At 37.9% G+C, this 21,097-nt stretch overlaps 1 protein-coding gene across 1 annotated transcript in view; it reads right to left on the bottom strand.

Annotated features, from left to right (window-relative positions):
- The window catches only part of LOC131675450 (cullin-2-like), a 673,085-nt gene that overhangs the window by 205,382 nt on the left and 446,606 nt on the right, over positions 1-21,097 (bottom strand). The window contains exon 8 of the mRNA XM_058954430.1: positions 13,839-14,018. Coding sequence (XP_058810413.1) covers positions 13,839-14,018 — 180 coding nt within the window. The remainder of the gene's footprint in view (positions 1-13,838; positions 14,019-21,097) is intronic.

Genomic DNA, 21,097 nt, shown 5'->3' with positions numbered 1-21,097 from the left:
TTAAGCCTCGTAGCTTCTTCAGTACTATGCCCATCCCTGACTAGACGAATTTCCTTGATAAAGTCCACTAAAACTCGTCGAGGTTCGACCAGTTCATCTCGTTATTTCAGTACCACAACGCTGCCTTACCCGAGAGCACCACATCTACCTCCTCCAGTTACTCGCCATCATCTAAGCCATAAAAATTTCGTCAATTACTTTATGATCCCATCCGCATTCGCTTTGCTTTCCCCGTTAAATTTTAACGACCAAGCGTGGAAAACACTAAACGTATCAACCAGGTTACCCCAATATACCGACGCCGCATATTTGCTTCAGTTTGTCGTCTCACTCGGTCCACTCGGCGTCTCTCCGGCATCGGTGCTCGCGCGTCATCGTCATCCGAGCCCGACGAGTCGTCGGCATTTTCTTCCTCGCTCTCAGCCAGTGTCCTCCACCGTGTATACCATTTCCATTTTCTTCACTTAATTCCTCGTCCGAAAAAAATTTGTGCTTGTTCTCTCCTTTTAACTTCACTTTTTCAAGAGTAGAGGGTGACGGCATTTTACCCGGCGCTCGCGACTTTAAAGCTCGAACAACCGCTAGCGCAACGGATGCCCGACGCGATTACTCGTTGGCATGAACTCTTATGATGACTTGCTCCACAGGATAGAGGTTATTCACATTGTTGGACGTGGCCTCTCCTACTCTCCTACGTATGACTAACAAGGAAACCCCCCCAACCCGACCTCACCGATTTCAACAATCTTTTGATATGTTATAGTTCATCAAAAAATAAGACATACGTATTTTTTTTTATCGGCGGAAAAACACTTTGAGGGGGTGAAAACAACCCTCAAAATTAACCCCCAAAAATAGATTTTCCAATGTATCTCAGCATCTAATTGATATTTTACGACCAAACAAATTTCATATCACTTCTCATGTGAAAAGCAAACTAGCACATGCAATTCCGACCACAAGGGATGCAACCCTTATTTTTTTTATTTAAAATACTATCTATTTCATGGCTATTTTTATGAAAAAAATTAAAATAACCCGAAAAAAATTGGAAAAAATATTACCCTACATAAAATACAAAAATAAAGTTAATCTAGTCAAGCTTTTTTAAAAAATACCCCCTTAAAGTTGAAAAACCACCCCTAAAAAATTGTTTTCAATACATTACAGGTGGTGTTGATAATTTAGTGTAAAATACGTTAAGCATCATTTATACTGTACAAACACAACTATCTCGTGCAGTTTCGACCACAAGGGTTGCAACCCCTAATTTCTGTCATCGAAATTTTTACCTTCTCCATTCCTATTTTTGAAAAAAAGTTCACAATGAGCTTAAAAAAATTGGAAAAATTATTACCGTGGATAGAATAAGAATAAAAAACTTACCTGTTCAAACTTATTTTCAAAACCACCCTCAATGTTGAAAAACCATCCTAAAAAAAGTTTCTGACATATCGTTGCAATCTCTTCTAAATCAAATAAGCTATGATTCCATAGCTATTTTGTTGCTCTCTTTTAAATTTTTTACGTTCTATTGTTTATTAATTCTATCAAAAAATAAATAACTTTTATTATATAAAAAAACAAGTCAAGAATAATAAAATATTATAAGTATACCTAGAAGATAAGTATAGTTTCTCGGATGCGCAAAAATTTTGGTATATGAATGATAGTATTATCAGAATTTTATTTACGTCCTACTATCAGCGTCTCTGACGATTATCTGTTATTTTCATGATTGATAAATATGAGTAAGTAATTCTTCATCAGTAGCCAACACAACTTTCTTGTTGTTGGACGTATTGTATCGACTATTGAACTAACAGCATAATAAATAGTAATAAGAATATAAGATTATAAGTACAAATAATAATAAGATACTATTTCGTTAATTCGTATTTCGTAGTACCTGCTACGTAAGTATAACTATAAAATTATTTTTTATATGCAAATAATTTTACGGCTTTTTAATATTTGTTATAAAAAAAATTGAAATTACACTGATTATGAGGATTTATTAATTAATGATGTTTATAATTATTGTTTACTTATTGATTTGTTTATTATTATTGTTTATTAATTAATATGTTTACTTTTTAATTTATTAATTAATTTTTTTCATGAATGTTTTCTATAAGTTTGTTTATCATTATTGTTTACTTATCAATTTGTTTATTTATTTGTTTTTATCCTAATTTGTTTATTTGTTATTCAGTTTATTTCTTATTTCCCAGCGATATCAGGAGAGACCTATACAGAGGAAAAATAAGGAAAAAAAGGGGACGGATGGATGGACGGACGCACGGAGAATTTCGCGCCTTCTGTTTAATATAATAGAAGATATATAAGATATATATATATATTTTTTTTTATTTCAGATTAAAAAATGAAAATTAACGCTCTGAACGTTTTAAATTTATTATTAGCTTACTTTCAAACTCTACAAATACCTGAAAGTGAGACAAATTATAAAGAGATTCAATTGTCGGAAAGAATTAAAAGCATTTTAATAGATTCCGTGAATGATTTCAATGAAGTAGATATGATCGTTGAAGATACATTAGATTTTCAAGAAGATTACAAAGATCATGCTGCAAAAATAGTAGAAGATGAAGTTCAACACCATTTTCCTGACGATTTCGAAGCACCCACCGACCATTGTACCAAAGACAATGAAGATGTCAGTTTTGAATATAAGCAAAGAGCCGTAGAATACTGGAGAAGTGGCAAAAAAAAAAAATTTAAGTGTTGAAAGTGTACGTCAAAAATTTAAGAAAGTTTCATCTGTGAGTCAGTTGAAACATTGGGCTCATACAGTCAACAAAGGTGGTACTTATAGAGAAAAAATTGCAAGAATTTGTCAGTACACTTTTGATAATTTTAAAGCAGCAGTAGACGCTGGTTACATCATTCATGATCGTGACATACGTCGATGGGCATTGCAAGCTCAAAAGATTATAGGATCAGAAGATGTAAGATTCAAAGCTTCGGATAACTGGCTTTGTAAATTCAAGAAAGCTCATAGAATAGTATCCCGGAAAATAAATAAGTTTATAACCAAGAAAACACTAGAAAGTAATTCAGAACTAACGATTAAAGCAAATACTTTTATTGCTGATGTTAAAGCAGGCATAAGAATAATTGGAATTCATAATGTGTTTAATTCTGATCAGAGCGGATTCCAACTGGAAATGCACTCCGGAAGAACGCTAGCGGTTGAAGGAGAAAAGCAGGTACAGTGTTTAGTACAGTCAGTTTCTTCAACAACCCACAGTTATACTATACAGCCACTCATATCAGCCGCAGGAGAATTACTGTCACCACTCTTTTTAGTTTTGAAGGAATCTAGCGGTGAGTTTGGACCCATTGTTGAAACCACTTTATTTAGACCCGAAAATGTTTACGTAGAAGCATCTAAATCTGGAAAGTTGACTACAGGTATACATAATCCCATCTAATTACAATTAATGTCATTATAAATGATTTTACAAATAAGATTTTTGATTTTAGATCTCTTTAAAATATGGCTGCAAAAAGTATATTTCCCTAATGTAGGTTCCAATACGATGCTGTTGCTTGACTCCTGGAGCGATCATTGTGACAGTGCCATAGAAACTGTAACTCCACGTGATAAAATTATAAATTTTAAAAAAATACCGACTGGCACAACGGGAAAAATTCAGCCACTTGATGTTTTTGGATTTCGCATATGGAAGAACTTTGTCCGCCAATTTTCAGATACCGTAATTTTGATGAATTATGATTTGGATTTACATAAAAGAAACAACATCATTAAACTTCAGTCGTTAGTCCACAATCAATTATCTTCACCAAGATATACTAATCTTTTTAAATATTCCTGGTTGAAGAGTGGTTACCTCACTAAAAAACCAGAAAATTTTGACAATCCTGTTGCTTACAGTTTTGGAGATTCTTGCAATACACATTGTGACATAGAAGGATGCAAAAATGTGGCTATTATACGTTGCGGTTGGTGCAAAAAATCATTATGTTTCGAGCACTTCTATGAAGAATATCATTATTGTAAGAAGTATGAACAATAAATCCGTCCTAATTTTTTTGATTGTTTTTGATTGGTAACTGAATGAATTATAGTAACGCATATAAAAATCAATTAAATATATATTACTCGGCAGTTTACAATTTTAGTCACAAGAAAGGAGAAAAACTCAACCAACAAAAACAATGGCAATGCTATCAACCCTCCTAATCACCGAATGGCGATGGTAATAAACCTCCCCCTAATAACCCTCCTAATATCCCCCAATGGCATTGCTTACAACCCCCCATTAACCTTATAATAACTCCCCCCCCCAATAAGACCCTCCCCCTAATAACCCCCTAATAACCCCAGTAGTTAGTAGGGTTGATAACGTTGCCATTATGTTATTCGGTGGGTTGCAAGCATTGCCATAAGGTTGCAAGGGGGCTCAGCTATGTCTTCGGGCTATTAGTGGGGGGCTAACGGCATTTTCATTGGAGGTTTTTAGGGGGTTATTAGGGGGGGTTGTAAGCATTCTGATAGTGCGGGTTAGTGCGGGAAATTGCCATTGGGATATAAGGGGAGTTGTAGAAATTGCTACTGGGTGATGGATCATTTTTCCGGACAGATTCGGAATCGGCGCAACAAAATACTTTGGAAAAACGTTGTCCCAGTTCTGGGTCTTGTTGGGTGATATAATCTTGAATTGGTAGATATTTTTCGTATTCTATCCACGATAATAATTTTTCCAATTTTTTAAGCTCATTATGAACTTTTTTTGAAAAATAGGAATGGAGAAGGTAAAAATTTCGATGACATAAATTAGGGGTCGAAACTGCACGAGATAAATGTGTTTGTGCATTATAAGTGATGAGCAACGTATTTTACAGTAAATTATCAACAGGACCTGTAATGTATTGGAAACAATTTTTTGGGGGTGGTTTTTCGAAATTAGGGGTGGTTTTAAAAATGAGAAGTAAATTTTTTTTTTTATTCTATCCATGTTAATATTTTTTCTAATTTTTTAAGCTCATTATGAACTTTTCTTCAAAAATAGGTACAAAGAAGGTAAAAATTTCGATGACAGAAATTAGGGGTTGCAACCCTTGTGGTCGAAACTGCACGAGATAGTTGTGTTTGTACAGTATAAATGATGCTTAACGTATTTTACACTAAATTATCAACACCACCTGTAATGTATTGAAAACAATTTTTTAGGGGTGGTTTTTCAACTTTAAGGGGGTATTTTTTAAAAAAGCTTGACTAGATTAACTTTATTTTTGTATTTTATGTAGGGTAATATTTTTTCCAATTTTTTTCGGGTTATTTTAATTTTTTTCATAAAAATAGCCATGAAATAGATAGTATTTTAAATAAAAAAAATAAGGGTTGCATCCCTTGTGGTCGGAATTGCATGTGCTAGTTTGCTTTTCACATGAGAAGTGATATGAAATTTGTTTGGTCGTAAAATATCAATTAGATGCTGAGATACATTGGAAAATATATTTTTGGGGGTGAATTTTGAGGGTTGTTTTCACCCCCTCAAAGTGTTTTTCCGCCGATAAAAAAAAATACGTATGTCTTATTTTTTGATGAACTATAACATATCAAAAGATTGTTGAAATCGGTGAGGTCGGGTTGGGGGGGTTTCCTTGTAAGTGCGGCAGCTGCGCGAACGCACCCTATACTTGACCCAAGATGCCAGACTCATCCTCTTGTCTATAATACTGGACACCAGGATACTGAGCAGACTCCCGAGTGCAGGCTAGCCAGAGCTCCCTTTAAGGACGGTAAATCGTCGCTCTCGACCCGCTTGTCCGTTGCATTCAACCCGGCCTTTTGGACACGCGACGTGACTTCCCGCGTCACAACGCTGCCCGCTGCCGGCCGTGACTCACCGGCCCTCAGCCTCATTACCACTCAGTATCTCGGGTATCGCGATTTCCTGCAATTCTAAATGGAGAATTCTCTCGAGTGATCCCAGGACGAAGCCTGACGCAAAGTCCGCAGGAGCCACCAACGAATTCAACTCCGGTTCGTGGCGTGTGACCATGTACTGCAGCATGCGGTCCTGCATCTCTTCATACGTGCTAGAAACACTCAACTGGCTATTCTGTAATAGGGCCTGACTGCAGCCAGTGGGTTCACTGTGTAGCAGCGCCAATGCACTGCTACAGCGCTCGCAAGCCTCTATCTTTCAAGATCTCGCGCATCGCAGGATTAACTGGTCGAGGGGGCGGCATCGTGGCGTAACTGTTCCACATGCTATCTCCGCTTTACGCACCATACAGAACATCTCGATGCTACTGATTCATCCCTGGCGCGTGTCACCGATATCCGTGACCCACACCTACAAGTACTAACGTGACACAACCTTTCAATCCACAACGTACTGATCCTACACACACCAAATGCTTCTTACACTTATCCAGATGCGACTTTTATGCTCCTCCGGTCGGTTTGTATAAAAAGCATGTTCGAGAAGGTTACAAATTAACGCCATTTCCTCTCGTACTTGGTATCTTGGGGAATTAACGCCAAGTGTTTACCTTCGCGTCATACGGTTCCCTCTTTCAAAACAAATACTACACAAAACTCAAATTTTAAAACATGTATCTTAGTCGTGCTCTCGGGCAAAGACGCGTCAACTTTCTTAGTGTTAATCCGCTTAGTAAAACATCCCTCAAGTCGACTTTGTGTAGCAAAACAAAACAATCAACGACGATTAGTGATCCTCGAAACACTAGTCCAAACGCATATCCGTGCAGGCCCAAGCGCAGCGACGAAAGTAAGCGGTGATGTTTGCTAATATAAAATAAGATAAAAGATTACACTTTTTCACACTCGAACTTGGAATTCCGTTGGACCGCACGGCTGTCTGCTTGCTTCGTTTCAAAGGCACAGCTAGCTATCATGAAAGTAAACAAACCGCTGGGGTTACCAAGCAGCGCAACTCGACCGCTCGACACACAAAAATGAGCCCGAGCTGACGATGCTTGACCTTCACGAAGTTTCGAAAGCGCATTCAATGACCTTCAATTATGTTTATTAGCCGTTAATATTTACATACGAGGTCTGTCCGGAAAGTATCGGGCCTACCTTTGTATTTTCGTGCTAGCGTTATTCTTTATCATCTGGTGGGTGGCATCATTCAAAGTAATCCCCACTTGATAGAATAATATGGTTCCATCGATGTTTCCACTTTTCAAAACAGTCCAGGAACTTACTTTTAGGGATAGCCTTAAGTACACTCGTCGCATTGTTTTCAACCGTTGTTTTGTCATCGAATTGGTGTTCTTTGAATGGTTTTTTTAGTTTTGGAAACAGCCAAAAGTCACAAGGGGCTATGTCGGAACTGTATGGAGGTTGTCGAAGCAATGCGATATTGTGTTTGCTCAAAAACTGCTGCACAAGATTGGATGAATGCGCTGGCGCATTATCGTGATGGAGAAGTCAGTCACCACTTTCCCAAAAGTGCGGCCGTTTTCTTCTTACTGCATCACGTAAACGTTTCAAAATTTTAACGTAGTATTCTTTATTGATTGTCTGACCTGTTGGTGCATATTGGTGATGTACAACACTTTCACAATCGAAAAAAACAATCAGCCTTGACTTAACATTGCTCCGACTTTCATGTGCTTTTTTTGGTCTTGGCGATTCAGAATGCTTCACCTGTGAAGATTGTTATTTTGTTTCAGGATCACAACCATAAACTCATGATTCATCACCTGTAATAACTTTTCTAAGCACATTATCATCATTATTGACCATTTTCAGATTGTCCAGAGCGATTTCTAAGCGAATGTTCTTCTGCTCTATTGTGAGCAATTTTGGGATGAATTTCGCACACACGCGTTTCATTCCTAAATTTTCGGTTCAAATTTCTGAAATTATAGTTTTTGGTATCCCAAGGTCTTCTTCTAGTTCTTGCACAGTCATACAACGATCTTGTTCGATTACAAGTCACACCCGCTCAATATTATCTGCGGTTTTTGTCGTCGAAGGTCGGCCGGAACGAGAATCACTATCGACAGAAGTGCGACCATCCTTGAACCGTTTATACCACTCATTTATTCGTGTTTTGCTCATACACTCGCTTCAGAAGGCCATTTGCATCCTATCAATAGTTTCCGAACTCGTTTTTCCGAGTTGAAAGCCAAATTTGATGCAAATTCGTTGATCTTGTTTTTCAGTCATTTTTGATAATATCAAAATCCGACGAACATGACAAAAGGCACTGTAAACAAAGACACGCTGCGCATGAACTATACGTCCGGCAGGTATCAGTAAGTAACCAATAGATTCGTGAGGCTTTACTGTTGACGTTTCTGTCCGGTAGAGGTCGCTCGAACACTAAGGCGCGAACATATAAACGTAGGCCCGATACTTTCCGGACAGACCTTGTATTACGGATGATCGCGAGCACTTCGCCGACGCGTCACACACTCGCGAATGAAAGGAGAAAGAGTAGAGTAGAGTAAGCTTTATATAGTACGATCATTTTCAAGGGAAATACAGCCAGTTAAAAAGCGTCAAAAAATTTTTTTTTAATCCTTTAATTTTGTCCACTAGTGTATTATATGGATTGTATATTGGTAGTGAGTACGAGTTTTGAAGATCATATGGCTTGGTTAGATCGAGTTTGCGTAGTTTAGTGGAAGTAGGCCTAGAGATAAACTTAGAAAAGTCGGACTTCTTTTGCACCGAAGTTACATATCTTGGCTACCGACGAGACTGCGAAGGCCTGCACCCCGACCTGAGAAAGAGTAGAGTAGAGTAAGCTTTATATAGCCTTGAGATTTAGAAAAGCAATCACATCGGTAGAACTAATTTGATGATCGCTAGAAAATTAATTAATCTCATAACATAGAAGGAGTACCACTTAAATGGGTTAAATTAGTTTAACAAGTAAAGTAATATAAGTGATAAATTAAAGCTCAACTTAATCAAGCAAATTTGCCATATTGCAATATAGAGTTATTGAGAACAAGACTAGATGTAGGCATAGTTGCTAAGTAAGGAGGTGCCTTATAAACTAACATAAAATACTTAAAACTAAAAAGCTTAAAACCTTAAAATTTGAGCACTAGCCCATACAATAACTTGTAGGTCGACGAATTTTGCAATAATTCTGTTTTCACCATAAGTACTTTTGATTAGGGAAAATTCCATGGAGAATCCCAAGTGACTGAGCAAGTTTAGAAATTTAATTTCCTGAGAATGAAGGAATATTTTATTTGAGGTAGTGGCCTGGAGTTAGAAGATATGCTGTAGTTATGGTGAAAGTACTGACGTTAATAAAAGAGAGACGGCAGCGGAGTTTGTGAGGTTCTCTGTCTCTATTCGAGTATTATATTGTCGAAGTTCAAGTAACCTAGAAAGGGAAAAAGCTAGCGTTTGAGTTCTTGTATCCTTTCAGCAGTAAAATCAGTGATTAAGAACTGATTGAGAAGGCTTATACCATTTATAGCAGCATAGTGTTTTCAAGCTTTAGTTCTTGGAGCAGGATAATGGAAGGCCATAGGTGGATTTCTGGTCAAGTTTCGGCAGAACTGTTGATCTGTAGAGTAAAGATAAGTAGTGATATAGTGTGGATACTTGGTGCATATTATTTTATAGTTAAGTAGAGCAAGAGCAATATTTCTCTAGGATTAAAGGGAGAGCCAACCTAGGAGAAATCTATGGAAAGAGACGTGAATTTTTATGTTTTCTATAGGCATGAAGGGAATGTAGCCTATTATAAAGCGTACGCATGTATTATGAGCTATTTAAAAGATTGATTATCTTGTTTTATCAAGGTAAGAAAAAACTATTGGAGCATAGAAGAAATGGGGCAAGACGAACATTTCGACAAGGTTTTTCTTAAGCGGCAATGGTGAGAGCTTTCTTATAGAATTTAAGAATGTTCAATGCAAGATATACCTTTTTCATGATATCTTATACATAAAGTTTCTATTGGAGGGATGATGATATAATGACTCCAAGGTCCTTGACAACTTGGGAAAAGAAAATTTCAGTGTTGTTTAGTTTTATTTTTGGTAGAGAATCAAGAGACAGCGAAGAGATGTAGAGTTCGCTACCAATAAGAATAACCTTGGTTTTGGCAAGGTTAAGTTGAAGACCGTTATCCTAGGCGCAACTTGCAACTCAATGGGCATCAAGTTGAGCTTTTTTGAGTCTCTGGAGCAGCTCTGAAGGTCGGTAGTGAAAATAAATTTGGTTATCATCAGCATAAATCAAATATTTGGAAAAGAATAGGACAGCTGGAAGATCATTAATAAAAATAGAGAAAATCAGCGATATTAATCTATCCTGGTAAATAACGGTTTAAAGCCTGTCTATTAGCTAACTATAAAACCACTGCAGAGATTTATATGAGAAGTTGAATGATCTGAGTTTTTTGATAAGCAGGTCATGTAGGATTAAGTTGAAAGCTTTGGAGAAGAGAATAAGTATTGTTATTTGTTTCTTTTCAATTGCAAAATTTCCACTGAAAAATCATTAAGTAAGGCTATCAATGCTGTAAAGTGATGCTTGCGAAAACCCGCCTGCCTGTGATTTAATAATTCATTACTTTAATACCCTCAAGGATTTTAGAGGGCTCCGAGAGCTGGGCTATAGGTCTAGTGTCCGAGGGTGACTTTAGCGCTTTAATCTTCGAAAGGGGGAGAATGAAAGTTCTTTTCCACAAAGTTGGGAAAGTGGATGTATCAATAGATTTATTTATAATTGCTGTAAGTTATGGTGCAAGAGCTTGCGAGCCGAGAGCTACAATTCTCGATGTTAGATCGTCAAGTCCTCGGTCTTTAGAGGTCAATGATTCAATCTCATTTTGGACTTCTCTTAAAGTAACATTTCGTAGATGATAAGGTGGAAAAGAAAAGATATTAGGAGGGGGAGCTTACTAATGTCGTCAAACTTATCTTGCGTTAAAGATGGGAATCGATTTGTAACTTGTACACTGTGGTTATTTAGAGTGTCAGAGGAGAAAAATAAAAGTGAGAAAGATAAGAGTTTGTTATCAATCTAAATATTATGTAACATATACCATTTTGATTTGAGTTATCTTGCTTATTGAAGTTTAGAGCATATATAGTTGTTTTCCGCAGTAGTAAGTTCGTTAGATATTGAATTTCTTAATGTTTTATAATGAAGGAATACCACAGGATTTCTGGTTCTGGTGGCGCGCTTAAATGCGACATTTTTTAAGCGCATACGAGTGCGAATTTGTTCTGTGATCCACGGCTTTCTCTTGAAAGAGATGTTTGTTAAGCGCTTCGGTGCAAGCTCATCGAACAATTCCAGGACGACTGAGGAAAAAATGCGCTGAAGGATATCAACTGTGGGTGAAGAAATATTAAAAAAAGAAATACGAGTAGAGTTGTGTTGTAGAGAGAAAGAGAAAAACGACCTCACCTAAGGAAGGCTACTGGCTAAATTGAAGTTGCGGTGGCTGGCAGATCGACGGCAGGCTGAACTGATGTCTCCGTGCCCTGGGTAACAATCTGTCTTCGCCACTCTATGTCCAGTATCGTCTCTGTTTCTGGACCTAGCTACTCTAACATGGGTGATTCTGGAAATCTGTCACTCTCTACTCTAGCGCGCGCGCTCTCGGTCGTCACGGTCGATACTCTCTCATCGAATGCCCAAACTCGAACTCTCTTTCCGCGCGCGTGCTGGCTCGAGTAACGTCGACGGCTTCGTTCTCGCGAGAGGATTGCCGTGGTCGCTCGCGCTCGTTCCCTCGTCTTACGCGATGTATTTTTTCCTTTCTCTTCTCGCCACTGCCGCCCTCGCTTCCGATTGGCTCCTACTAACGATGCCATAATGGTTCTCGGCTTCTATCACGTTCACTATGGCCACAGCGAAGGAGCGAGTCGCGAGAGAGAGAGAGAGAGCGAACCAGACAGGGCTGGCCATCTCGGCCAGGGACTTGTCACAAGTATATTTCAAAATTTTATTGTAATTTGATTAAAACTACATTTTAACATAAAGCTTCGTGCTCAAAACCATATTTAAAACGAACTAACAAAGTTTCATGTAAAGCCATTAATGAAAGACTACTACTGTGGGCAAAAAGTAAGGTGAATTTTCAATTTAAACTTCGCGAGCTTAACATTTCGGGCTAGTTCTTTTTTTCTTGAGTTGGTAGGACTGCGAATGACATCTGGGACAAATTTCATGTCAATGTCATCATCAGTAATATATTTACGCTTGTGTTTACCAAACGACCAAGAGTGCATGTTTCGATTTTTACAATGTCTGATTTAATTGAGCAAAGAAGTGCCATCAAATTTTGTTTGCGGAATGAAATTTCGGCTGCGGAAACGTTGAGGATGTTGCGGAAGGCCTTTGGTGATTCTACCATGTCGCAGAAAAATGTTTATAAGTGGTACAAAGACTTCAAAGAGGGTCGAGAACGTGTTGATGACTTGGAGCGCTCCGGACGACCATCGACGTCAACAGATGACCAACACGTCAATAAAGTGAAGGAATTAGTGCTCGAAAATCGTCGGTTGACTGTTAGAGACCTTACTGATATGATCGGAATATCAGAAGGATCTGTGAAAACAATTTTGAAAGACCATTTGGGCCTACGAAAAGTCAAATCTCGTTTGGTACCGAAAACGCTCAATTTCTTGCAAAAAAGTCGCCGCGTTGATGTGTGTGAAACAATGCTTTCTGACTATCAGGACAAGCTCAAATGCATGATTACGGGAGATGAGACTTGGATTTATGCTTACGACCCTGAAATAACCGACCAATCAAGCGAATATCGTGCTAAAGGCGAGGCCAGACCGAAAAGAGCACGTCAAAGTCGTTCAAAAATCAAGGTCATGATGACAGTTTTCTTCGATTTTCGTGGTGTGGTGCACTATGAATTCCTTCCACCCGGCCAAACTGTTAATAAGGAATATTATTTGAGCGTTATGCGTCGTTTGCGTGAAGCAATTCGTCTAAAAAGACCTCAATTATGGGCCAACAACTCTTGGTTTTTGCATCACGATAATGCACCATCTCACACTGCACTCGTTCTTCGTGACCATTTCGCCAAAAATTCGACGCATATCGTTCCGCAACCACCGTATTCGCCTGATTTGGCTCCGTGTGACTTCTGGCTATTCCCAAAACTCAAGAGACCACTCCGGGGAACGCGTTTCGAGTCGATTGAGGAGATAAGAGCTGAATCGAAGAAGGCGCTGATGGCTATACCGGAAAGGGACTATTTGGTATGTTTCGAGGATTGGAAAAAACGTTGGCATAAGTGTATTTTATCGGGAGGGGATTACTTCGAAGGGGATGACATTGATGTAGAAGAATAAATAAAGATTTTTCATTTTACAAACAAATTCACCTTACTTTTTGCCCACAGTAGTATATAAGACCAAATATATTCCTATTAAATTGTAATTTTGAGGAGAGCACAATAAGAATAAAGATCAGGATATCTTCCATCTAAGATTTTTTTATTGGCAACTGAAAATAAATACCGCTGGTTGATACAACAGTAGTTCATGAATTATTTTTAGATCCGACGATTGTATTGAATTTCAAATATAGCAACCTTATAATTCTTTAATTATGCTCGGACACTTAGAAATCTTATCTGAAGTACATATATATTATGTTGTATAATTATTATTTACAAAATAAATTTTTTTGCAAGAATTTCTAGAAAAATGCAGTTAAATAATAATGCTTCACATAATTAAATACATCAGGTTTAAAACGGAAGTAATATGAAAAAGTAAAACGTTTAGGACTTTTATTGATTTAATCATAAAATTAATATGTTATTATCAATTATTTAAAGAAATTCGATTCGTAATCCTACCTTAGGTACTGAAGTTATGTGAAGAAATTTATGTGCACGCAGTTCTTCTTGGCTTAAGCGCCATGTAACTCGTTCCATGTAACGAGTTACATTGGATTGTTGTAATAATTCTGAGGCTTCTCTAGCATAAAATTCACCACTTTGTTTCAAGAAAGGCCCTTCAAAAATGTCTTGATATAGCTAAAAAAATTTCCATTTTTTGTAAGATTATTTTTACGTTTTTCCTAAAATTTGAAATTATTTTATATGTGTATTTATATATATTTACAGTACGAGAAAAAAAATGTTTTTGCGTGCAAATAAAATGCTAACTCAGCATGATAAGTTGTTCAGAAATATATTTTTTTTTTTTTTTTTTTTTAATTTATTAAACGGGCATAAACCCATATCAAGATACATATAAATATAATAATAAAATATATAATATAAACAAAAAGAAGTATAAATAATTAATAAAACGACAATAGTGAGAAGAAAAAAATAAACGGAATAGCTATAAACTATATCCAAAAGTCGACAAAACAATATAATAGAAAAACAGTAAAATAAAAAATAAAAAAAAGTAACACAATAAAAGAAAAGAAAAAGAGAAAAACAAAATATAAAAAAGAATAATAACTAATAACTAATAAATAATAACTAATATAAAAAAAATAATAAAAGAATAATAAAAAAGAATAATAAAACAAAATAATAATAACAAAAATTAACATGTAGATAGGGAGAAGCAGCCAAGATAGGTGGGTAAAAGGGAAGAAATAGGTGAGGTGTCACGTGACAGAAGAAAAGACCAAAAAAAAAAAAATAAGACACTAGCGAAACACCGCAGTATTCGCACGAACAAGCCGTTTAAAAGCGCCCAAGCAAACTGAGTGAACATCCAGCGGAGTTGACAAATTATTAATAATGAGGCATGATCGATCAATAATTGATAAATGGTTAAGATTCCACCTACGTGAACGGATGAAAAAGGTATGATTACGGGCACGAAGAGTGCGTGCTGGGACAATATAGAGGATACGGTTAGAGAGTGAAATCGAATCGATGAAATTATGACATAATTTATAAATGAAAAAAGCAGACTGGTAATTAATGAAGGAAGTGACGGTACTAATATGAAATGAGTTTGCAATGGCAGAGTAGTCATGAGAGAAGGGATCCATACGTGGGCCAAATTTATTAGCTAAAAAACACAGAAAACGATGCTGAACAGTCTCTAGCAACTTGGATTGCTGGTCAAAACGTGGAACCCAAATAACTGACGCATACGTGAGACGAGAGCGAATGTTACCATTATAAAGTGCAATGAGGGAGGCTGGTCGCTTAAAGGCACGACATTGCCTAAACAGTAGAAAAAGTGACCGGGATGCCGTACAGCAGGACTGATTAATGTGAGCGGTGAACGATAAACTCCGATCGAACAATACACCCAGATCTTTAAACTCCGTCACCCTACCAATTGCAAGATCCATACAAAAATAGTCGAATATATAAGACGCTTTACATCGAGAAAATGGAAGGACTGCACATTTATCAGTATTTAACAAGAGCCCATTAACTGAGCACCAATCAGAAAACCTCAGCAGATCCAACTGTAACTCATCGGCATCATTCCTAGATGTAATAACTTTAAAAATTTTAGCGTCGTCAGCATAGAAAGAGATGCAGGAGGAACGGATAACGGAAAATGCATCATTTACAAAGGTAATGAAAAATAGTGGACCAAGGTGCGAGCCCTGCGGTACCCCAGAGGTAGCCAGATAAGATGAGGAGATGAATTTCAGGAGCTTAACGGAGTAGGTTCTATGTGATAGGTATGAAGAGCACCAGGATAGAAGAGGGCCATGAATACCATAGAACGACAACTTAGCAGCCAGAAGTTGATGATTAACACAATCAAACGCACTGGTAAGATCAGTGTAAATCGTATCAACCTGCCGATCGTCATCGAATGCGTCCGTAAGAAATTCAATGACCTCCGCAAGATTAGTAACCGTTGAACGGCGCGGAACAAAGCCATGCTGGGAGACATTAATGACACGAAGAAGGAAACGAGAAAGTCGTATGGACACCAGATGATCACACAGCTTAGAGAGCACGCTGAGCTTGGCAATTGGACGGTAATTACAAACATTTCTCCTGTCACTACGCTTCTTATACACCGGAATGATAAAAGCTTGTTTCCAAGCAGTAGGAAAGGTACCAGATCGTAAAGATAAATTCATAATATACATAATCGGTTGAGCTAAACAATTGGTACAATTTACAAAAAAAGTTGACGGGATTCCATCAGGTCCGGCCGCAGATGACGGTTTCAGGCCAACAAGGCCCTGAGTTACCTCTTCAATATCAAGAGAAATGTCCGACAGCGTATTAGAATCAAACGTTAGCCCCTTGAAACCATTAAATAGTGAAGTTGAAGAAAAAACCGAAGAAAATCGCTCCGCAAACAAGTTGACAATATCCGGGCCATCATGGGCATCAATACCATTATAATACATTCCATCAGGATAGCCAGAGCAACAATCCCTAGGGTTAGCAAACCTCCAGAACTCTCCAGGATCAGACTCCAACGACTCCTCAACATCACCAATAAATCGACTGTAGTCGCGCAACGTCAGACGCTTGCAAACTGTCCGGAAGCTCCTGAAGTCATGCAATGCCTGACCATCTCCCGAAGCCTTAAATATCCGGTGGGCCATCTTCTTCTGAGAAATCGCAGCTCTCAATTCGTATGTCATCCAACTCGGGAATCTAGCAGTGAAAGAGCCAGTAAGCGGAACGTTGCAGCTAATGATTTCGAATAATTTCCGGTAAAAACAATCAAGCGCCATGTCAACGTCCCACTCATGACCACCAAGGAGATCATTCCAATTTGTCGACGCCAGAGCAGCATTAATACTGCTATAATTTGCCTTTTTAAAGTTGAAGGAAGCAGAAGTATCAAATGGTAGAGAGCTCGGTGAAGCCACTGCAACACAGTTCAAATTAATAATGACAGGTTCGTGATGTCTGTCCGATGGTGCCAGAGGATCCAAAGCCGTGCAGAGAGACGCCGGAATATTACAAAATGCCAGATCAAGCGTGTTTCCAGAGCAATTTGTTGAACGAATCAACTGAGCGCACTTAAGAGAGCTCGTACAACTCTCCAATCTTGATGCCGAATCACGAATAGTCCTACTTGCTAGTGCATCAGATGAAAGCACACCATCAAAAGCCGACCACGTGCAGCGGGGAAGGTTGAAGTCACCCACAATGAGAACGGCACACTCAGGATATCTGGCAGCTGAATCCTCCAGAGAACAGCAAAAGGAATCCAAAGATGACTCGAATATCACCGGTGAGAGAGACGTAACTGGCGGCAGATAAGCAACGGAGAGAAGTAGCGGTGCTCCATAGTCAAGCTTCAGAGTCACATGCTCCAAATCATAATTGAGGGTATGTACTGTTACAAAGGAGCATGTGTTCTCAATCCAAACGAGGATACCACCTCCCCTAGATCTGCCACTCCGAACCTTACAGCGATCCAATCTCACGAGCGAGTAGCCGGGAATCCTCAGCATAGCATCATCCACCGTGTCATCCAACCAGGATTCAGTGAGGGCAATTATATTAAACTTTTGCGCACATGTTGATACATTATTAATAAAAGTAGTGATAGATGATTTAATGCTACCAACGTTCTGGTAGTAAATAGAAAGAAGATTGGGTATCTCGGCTGCACTTATATGTTTTTTGTTGAGGTGATGGAGGGTACGCCATTGAAAAATTTAATTTTGAGATCCTTCTCACCGGCCTGCATTCTAGAATTGATGTCGGCAATGGTCTCACGTAACAACTGCCGCTGAAAAGCGGATCGGTCCGGGCCACACTTCGCGTTCGGCACCGATTTAAGCAAATCCGGTGAGTGACGCAAGAACCACCGCACCTCAACAGCAGACCGAAGCATGAGTTTCAATGGACGAGTCCTGTCCTCAGCCCTCTTTACAAGGCGCAAAGTGGTGAGCAATGAAGCATCAATACTCGCCCCCACAAGTAGCGCCGACACCGCCGCTGTGTCCTCGGCCGACGAGACATGTTCAGGGAAATTGTATATAATACAATTACATTCCCTTCTCCGCTGCTCGTTCATCTCCGCGAGAGTAACCGTATCAATCTTTGTGGAGGACTCGCCGACACAACTTTCCACCCTTGCCAGCCTAACCTCGTGGTCGTCAACTCGAGTGGCCTGCTCCGAGATAGAATGGTTGACCGCCTGAAATTGTGAGGCAATGGAGCCAGTGACCACCGAAAGCTCATGCTGAATGACGCCCATCCTGGCATCCATAGCATCAGAGCGCGTGACAAGACCATCCGTCACGCGCTGAAGCTCGTCATGTCAGTTTGGCTGTCTTGTTCGCACAACTCCTGTGATAGAGTGATCGGCAACCCGGACACTGCACGGCATCACTAACGTTGATAGGGCCCTTAGACGGGCACGGAAAACATCTATTGTCAGACATAACTGACGCACCAAACAATAAGACTGTCAACTGTCACTCACAAAAGTCACAACAAAACAAGTCTACAACAGATTAAGTGGAAAAACAACACAAAATGCAGCACAACAACTGATTTAATTCAGCACGGTAATAACAAAACTCAAACAAGGATTGATTGGCTAAATCTTTAACTTTTCGAGTAGAGTGCAACACAAACACGTCTGTTCTCCTCAAGGATCAAATGCCGACTGATATTTAACTATTTTAACCTGCAAAAAACTATCTATGAATCGTAAGAAGTAAAAAGTCAACATTTTCAGTAGTTTTTGTAGCGTTATTTAGTTAGATTTAATAACAACATTTTTGGCATTACTGTATTCTATATAAAAAATATATCGACAAAGTATTCCACATATTTGAGTGTAATGCTTTGTTCAATTAATGAATTGAGCATTAAAAATAACCTTTTTTAATTGAAACGGTTAAATCAAATTTAATGTCCAATTTAAAACTAATTTCTTAAGTTTTCACAATAACTAACCTAATTAATGTGTAATCTGTTAAATTATGTTAATTAATATGTGAGGTTCAGTCACGAAGTATTACGTAAATCTTATTTATTTTATAATTTTGATTACACTTGTGATTTTTCTTTATCTCAATAGTAATCTGTTAATATTTAAAATAAATTAATTTTTGTTTTATATTGTTAGCTGATAAATTTATACCTTATGCTTTCTCGAAATGTACACATAATCTTTCTATCAATTGTTTAGTATACTGAAGCTTTAGCTCTCTCAAATAAGTAACATTATAAGAAAATTAACAAATTCACCTTGCCATTAATATAATACTGAACTAATTCTACTTAACGCTATTTTCACCTCTGAATGTTAGGGCTTTAAAATTTCTTTAAAAAGATATTTTAAACTTTTCGTAGCTTTTAAGACACTCTCGTATAAATACCACAAATCTTTAGCTTCACTTTTTCATATTTTAGAAACCAAATGTTCAATCTCATTTTTGAAAAGTCTTTTCAACGAAATATTTATTCAAGTCGTATAAACATTTAGTTGCACTTTCTTGATCTGTATTTATGAAATAGAAAATGGTGTTTGGAATTTTGCAATGACAGTTTTATTTATTGTATTACTTAAAAAATTCAAGGTTTGAAGATCAATCAAATTTTCAATCTGCGCTAATTAACTATTCCGTTCTACAGTAATATTATTTATTTATTTTCATAAGACTTTATTATTTGTTTACTAAGCTTTTATTATTTTTTCAATTAATTAACTTATTTGCATTGCAAACATTTTCAATGTATATGGTAATATGTAAATTTATTTTTTAGCCAGTAATGTCTTTCATTAAGTTTTTAAAATGTTTATTATTGCCGGATCGTTTCCTAAAATTTATAATTTGATCGAGTTTTTGCTTTAATAATATATGATTCCGATATCATAGGTAACCAAGAAGCAATAAAGCCAATTTTTCCTGATTGATTATAATCATACAAAGTAATAGAAAAAATTCATTCCATGAATTTCAATTTAATTTAAATAGATTAGGACACATTTGAGAGAGTTTAGTATGACCGTAAACATTTACTACGCACAAAGGAGATTAAAATTGAAGCATATATGAATAACAGGAACTGAGGAAATTGCGGATAATTGCTTATTTATTATATATCCTTATAGTATTTGTAATACAATATTCATAATCCCTGTTGAAAAAAACCAATTGGCACTCCAGACTCAATCTTCACATGGATGTTCAGATGAATATATAGTTAGATATCCATGTGGATTTGTATAGTTTTCATGTTGATTTGAAATGTACTTCCAGGATGGATTCCTAACTGGAATCTAAGTAAATGTTTTATATATGCTATAACGGGGTAGCTTACCGTTTAATTATTTTTATTACGATGATCGCGTAAACGCGCTCGCAATCACCTATATCAAATAAGAAAGTCGGAGAGCAAGAGGGAACGGATGTCAGTCAACCAACTATCTACGGGAGTGAAGAGGACGCTCTGAAAGTACTTGTTAATATCGTGTACGAAAACTCTTTATTATCTCTTAAAACGCTACATTCGATCGGCCCGCGTGTTTATGTTTACATCGGCGCTCGCTCGACAACAACATGCAGTGTCGGGACGCTCGCTGCTCTTTGTCCGTAGAGCTACTACATGAACGCTTCGAGCACGGAAAATTAATTGTTACGCATGCAATCGCGATCGCGAGATTAAGCTGGCCAGCTTACCTTTATTCGGCAGACGCACGAAGATCTCGGTGACAAGTCACACTGCCTGAAAGCGATCTGTTTGTTAGTTCGTGTCGCGGATCGCAAACTCGCGCGCACGTGGCTTCGCCCTCGATGGCGAAACCTCACACACACTGTTCGATGTCGCCGGTACAATGGCCTTCGGCTGGCTCAGGTTAGCACTCGGTGGTAACGGTCGCTGGTGTTCGGCTCTAATTCGGACACTCCGATTGTATAGTTCGATCTCTGGCTCGTATATCGGTAACCAGCGTCGTAATTGCGGGTGAGCGTGATGATGGTCAGTGCTTCACTGGTTCAATTTCAATCGCGCGCGTTTCGTCTGCTCGCGTGCCGAATTCCTTCGTTACGTTTTTCGTCTCCCAGGTAGGTGCTGCCCCCGCAGGCAGCAATTAGGTTAGCTTATTAGCACTAATTTGACGTTTACCGTCACAATGCAAGCAAATTTACTGTAATATTCAGGCGTACTATTATTATACTATTCATAAA

The sequence above is a fragment of the Phymastichus coffea genome, unplaced genomic scaffold (assembly GCF_024137745.1).
Source record: "Phymastichus coffea isolate CEN01 unplaced genomic scaffold, Cenicafe_Pcof_1.1 PCOF00021, whole genome shotgun sequence".
Taxonomy (NCBI): domain Eukaryota; kingdom Metazoa; phylum Arthropoda; class Insecta; order Hymenoptera; family Eulophidae; genus Phymastichus; species Phymastichus coffea.
Note: the sequence above shows the minus strand (reverse complement) of the source record. Positions and strands in the feature narration are given on the sequence as shown.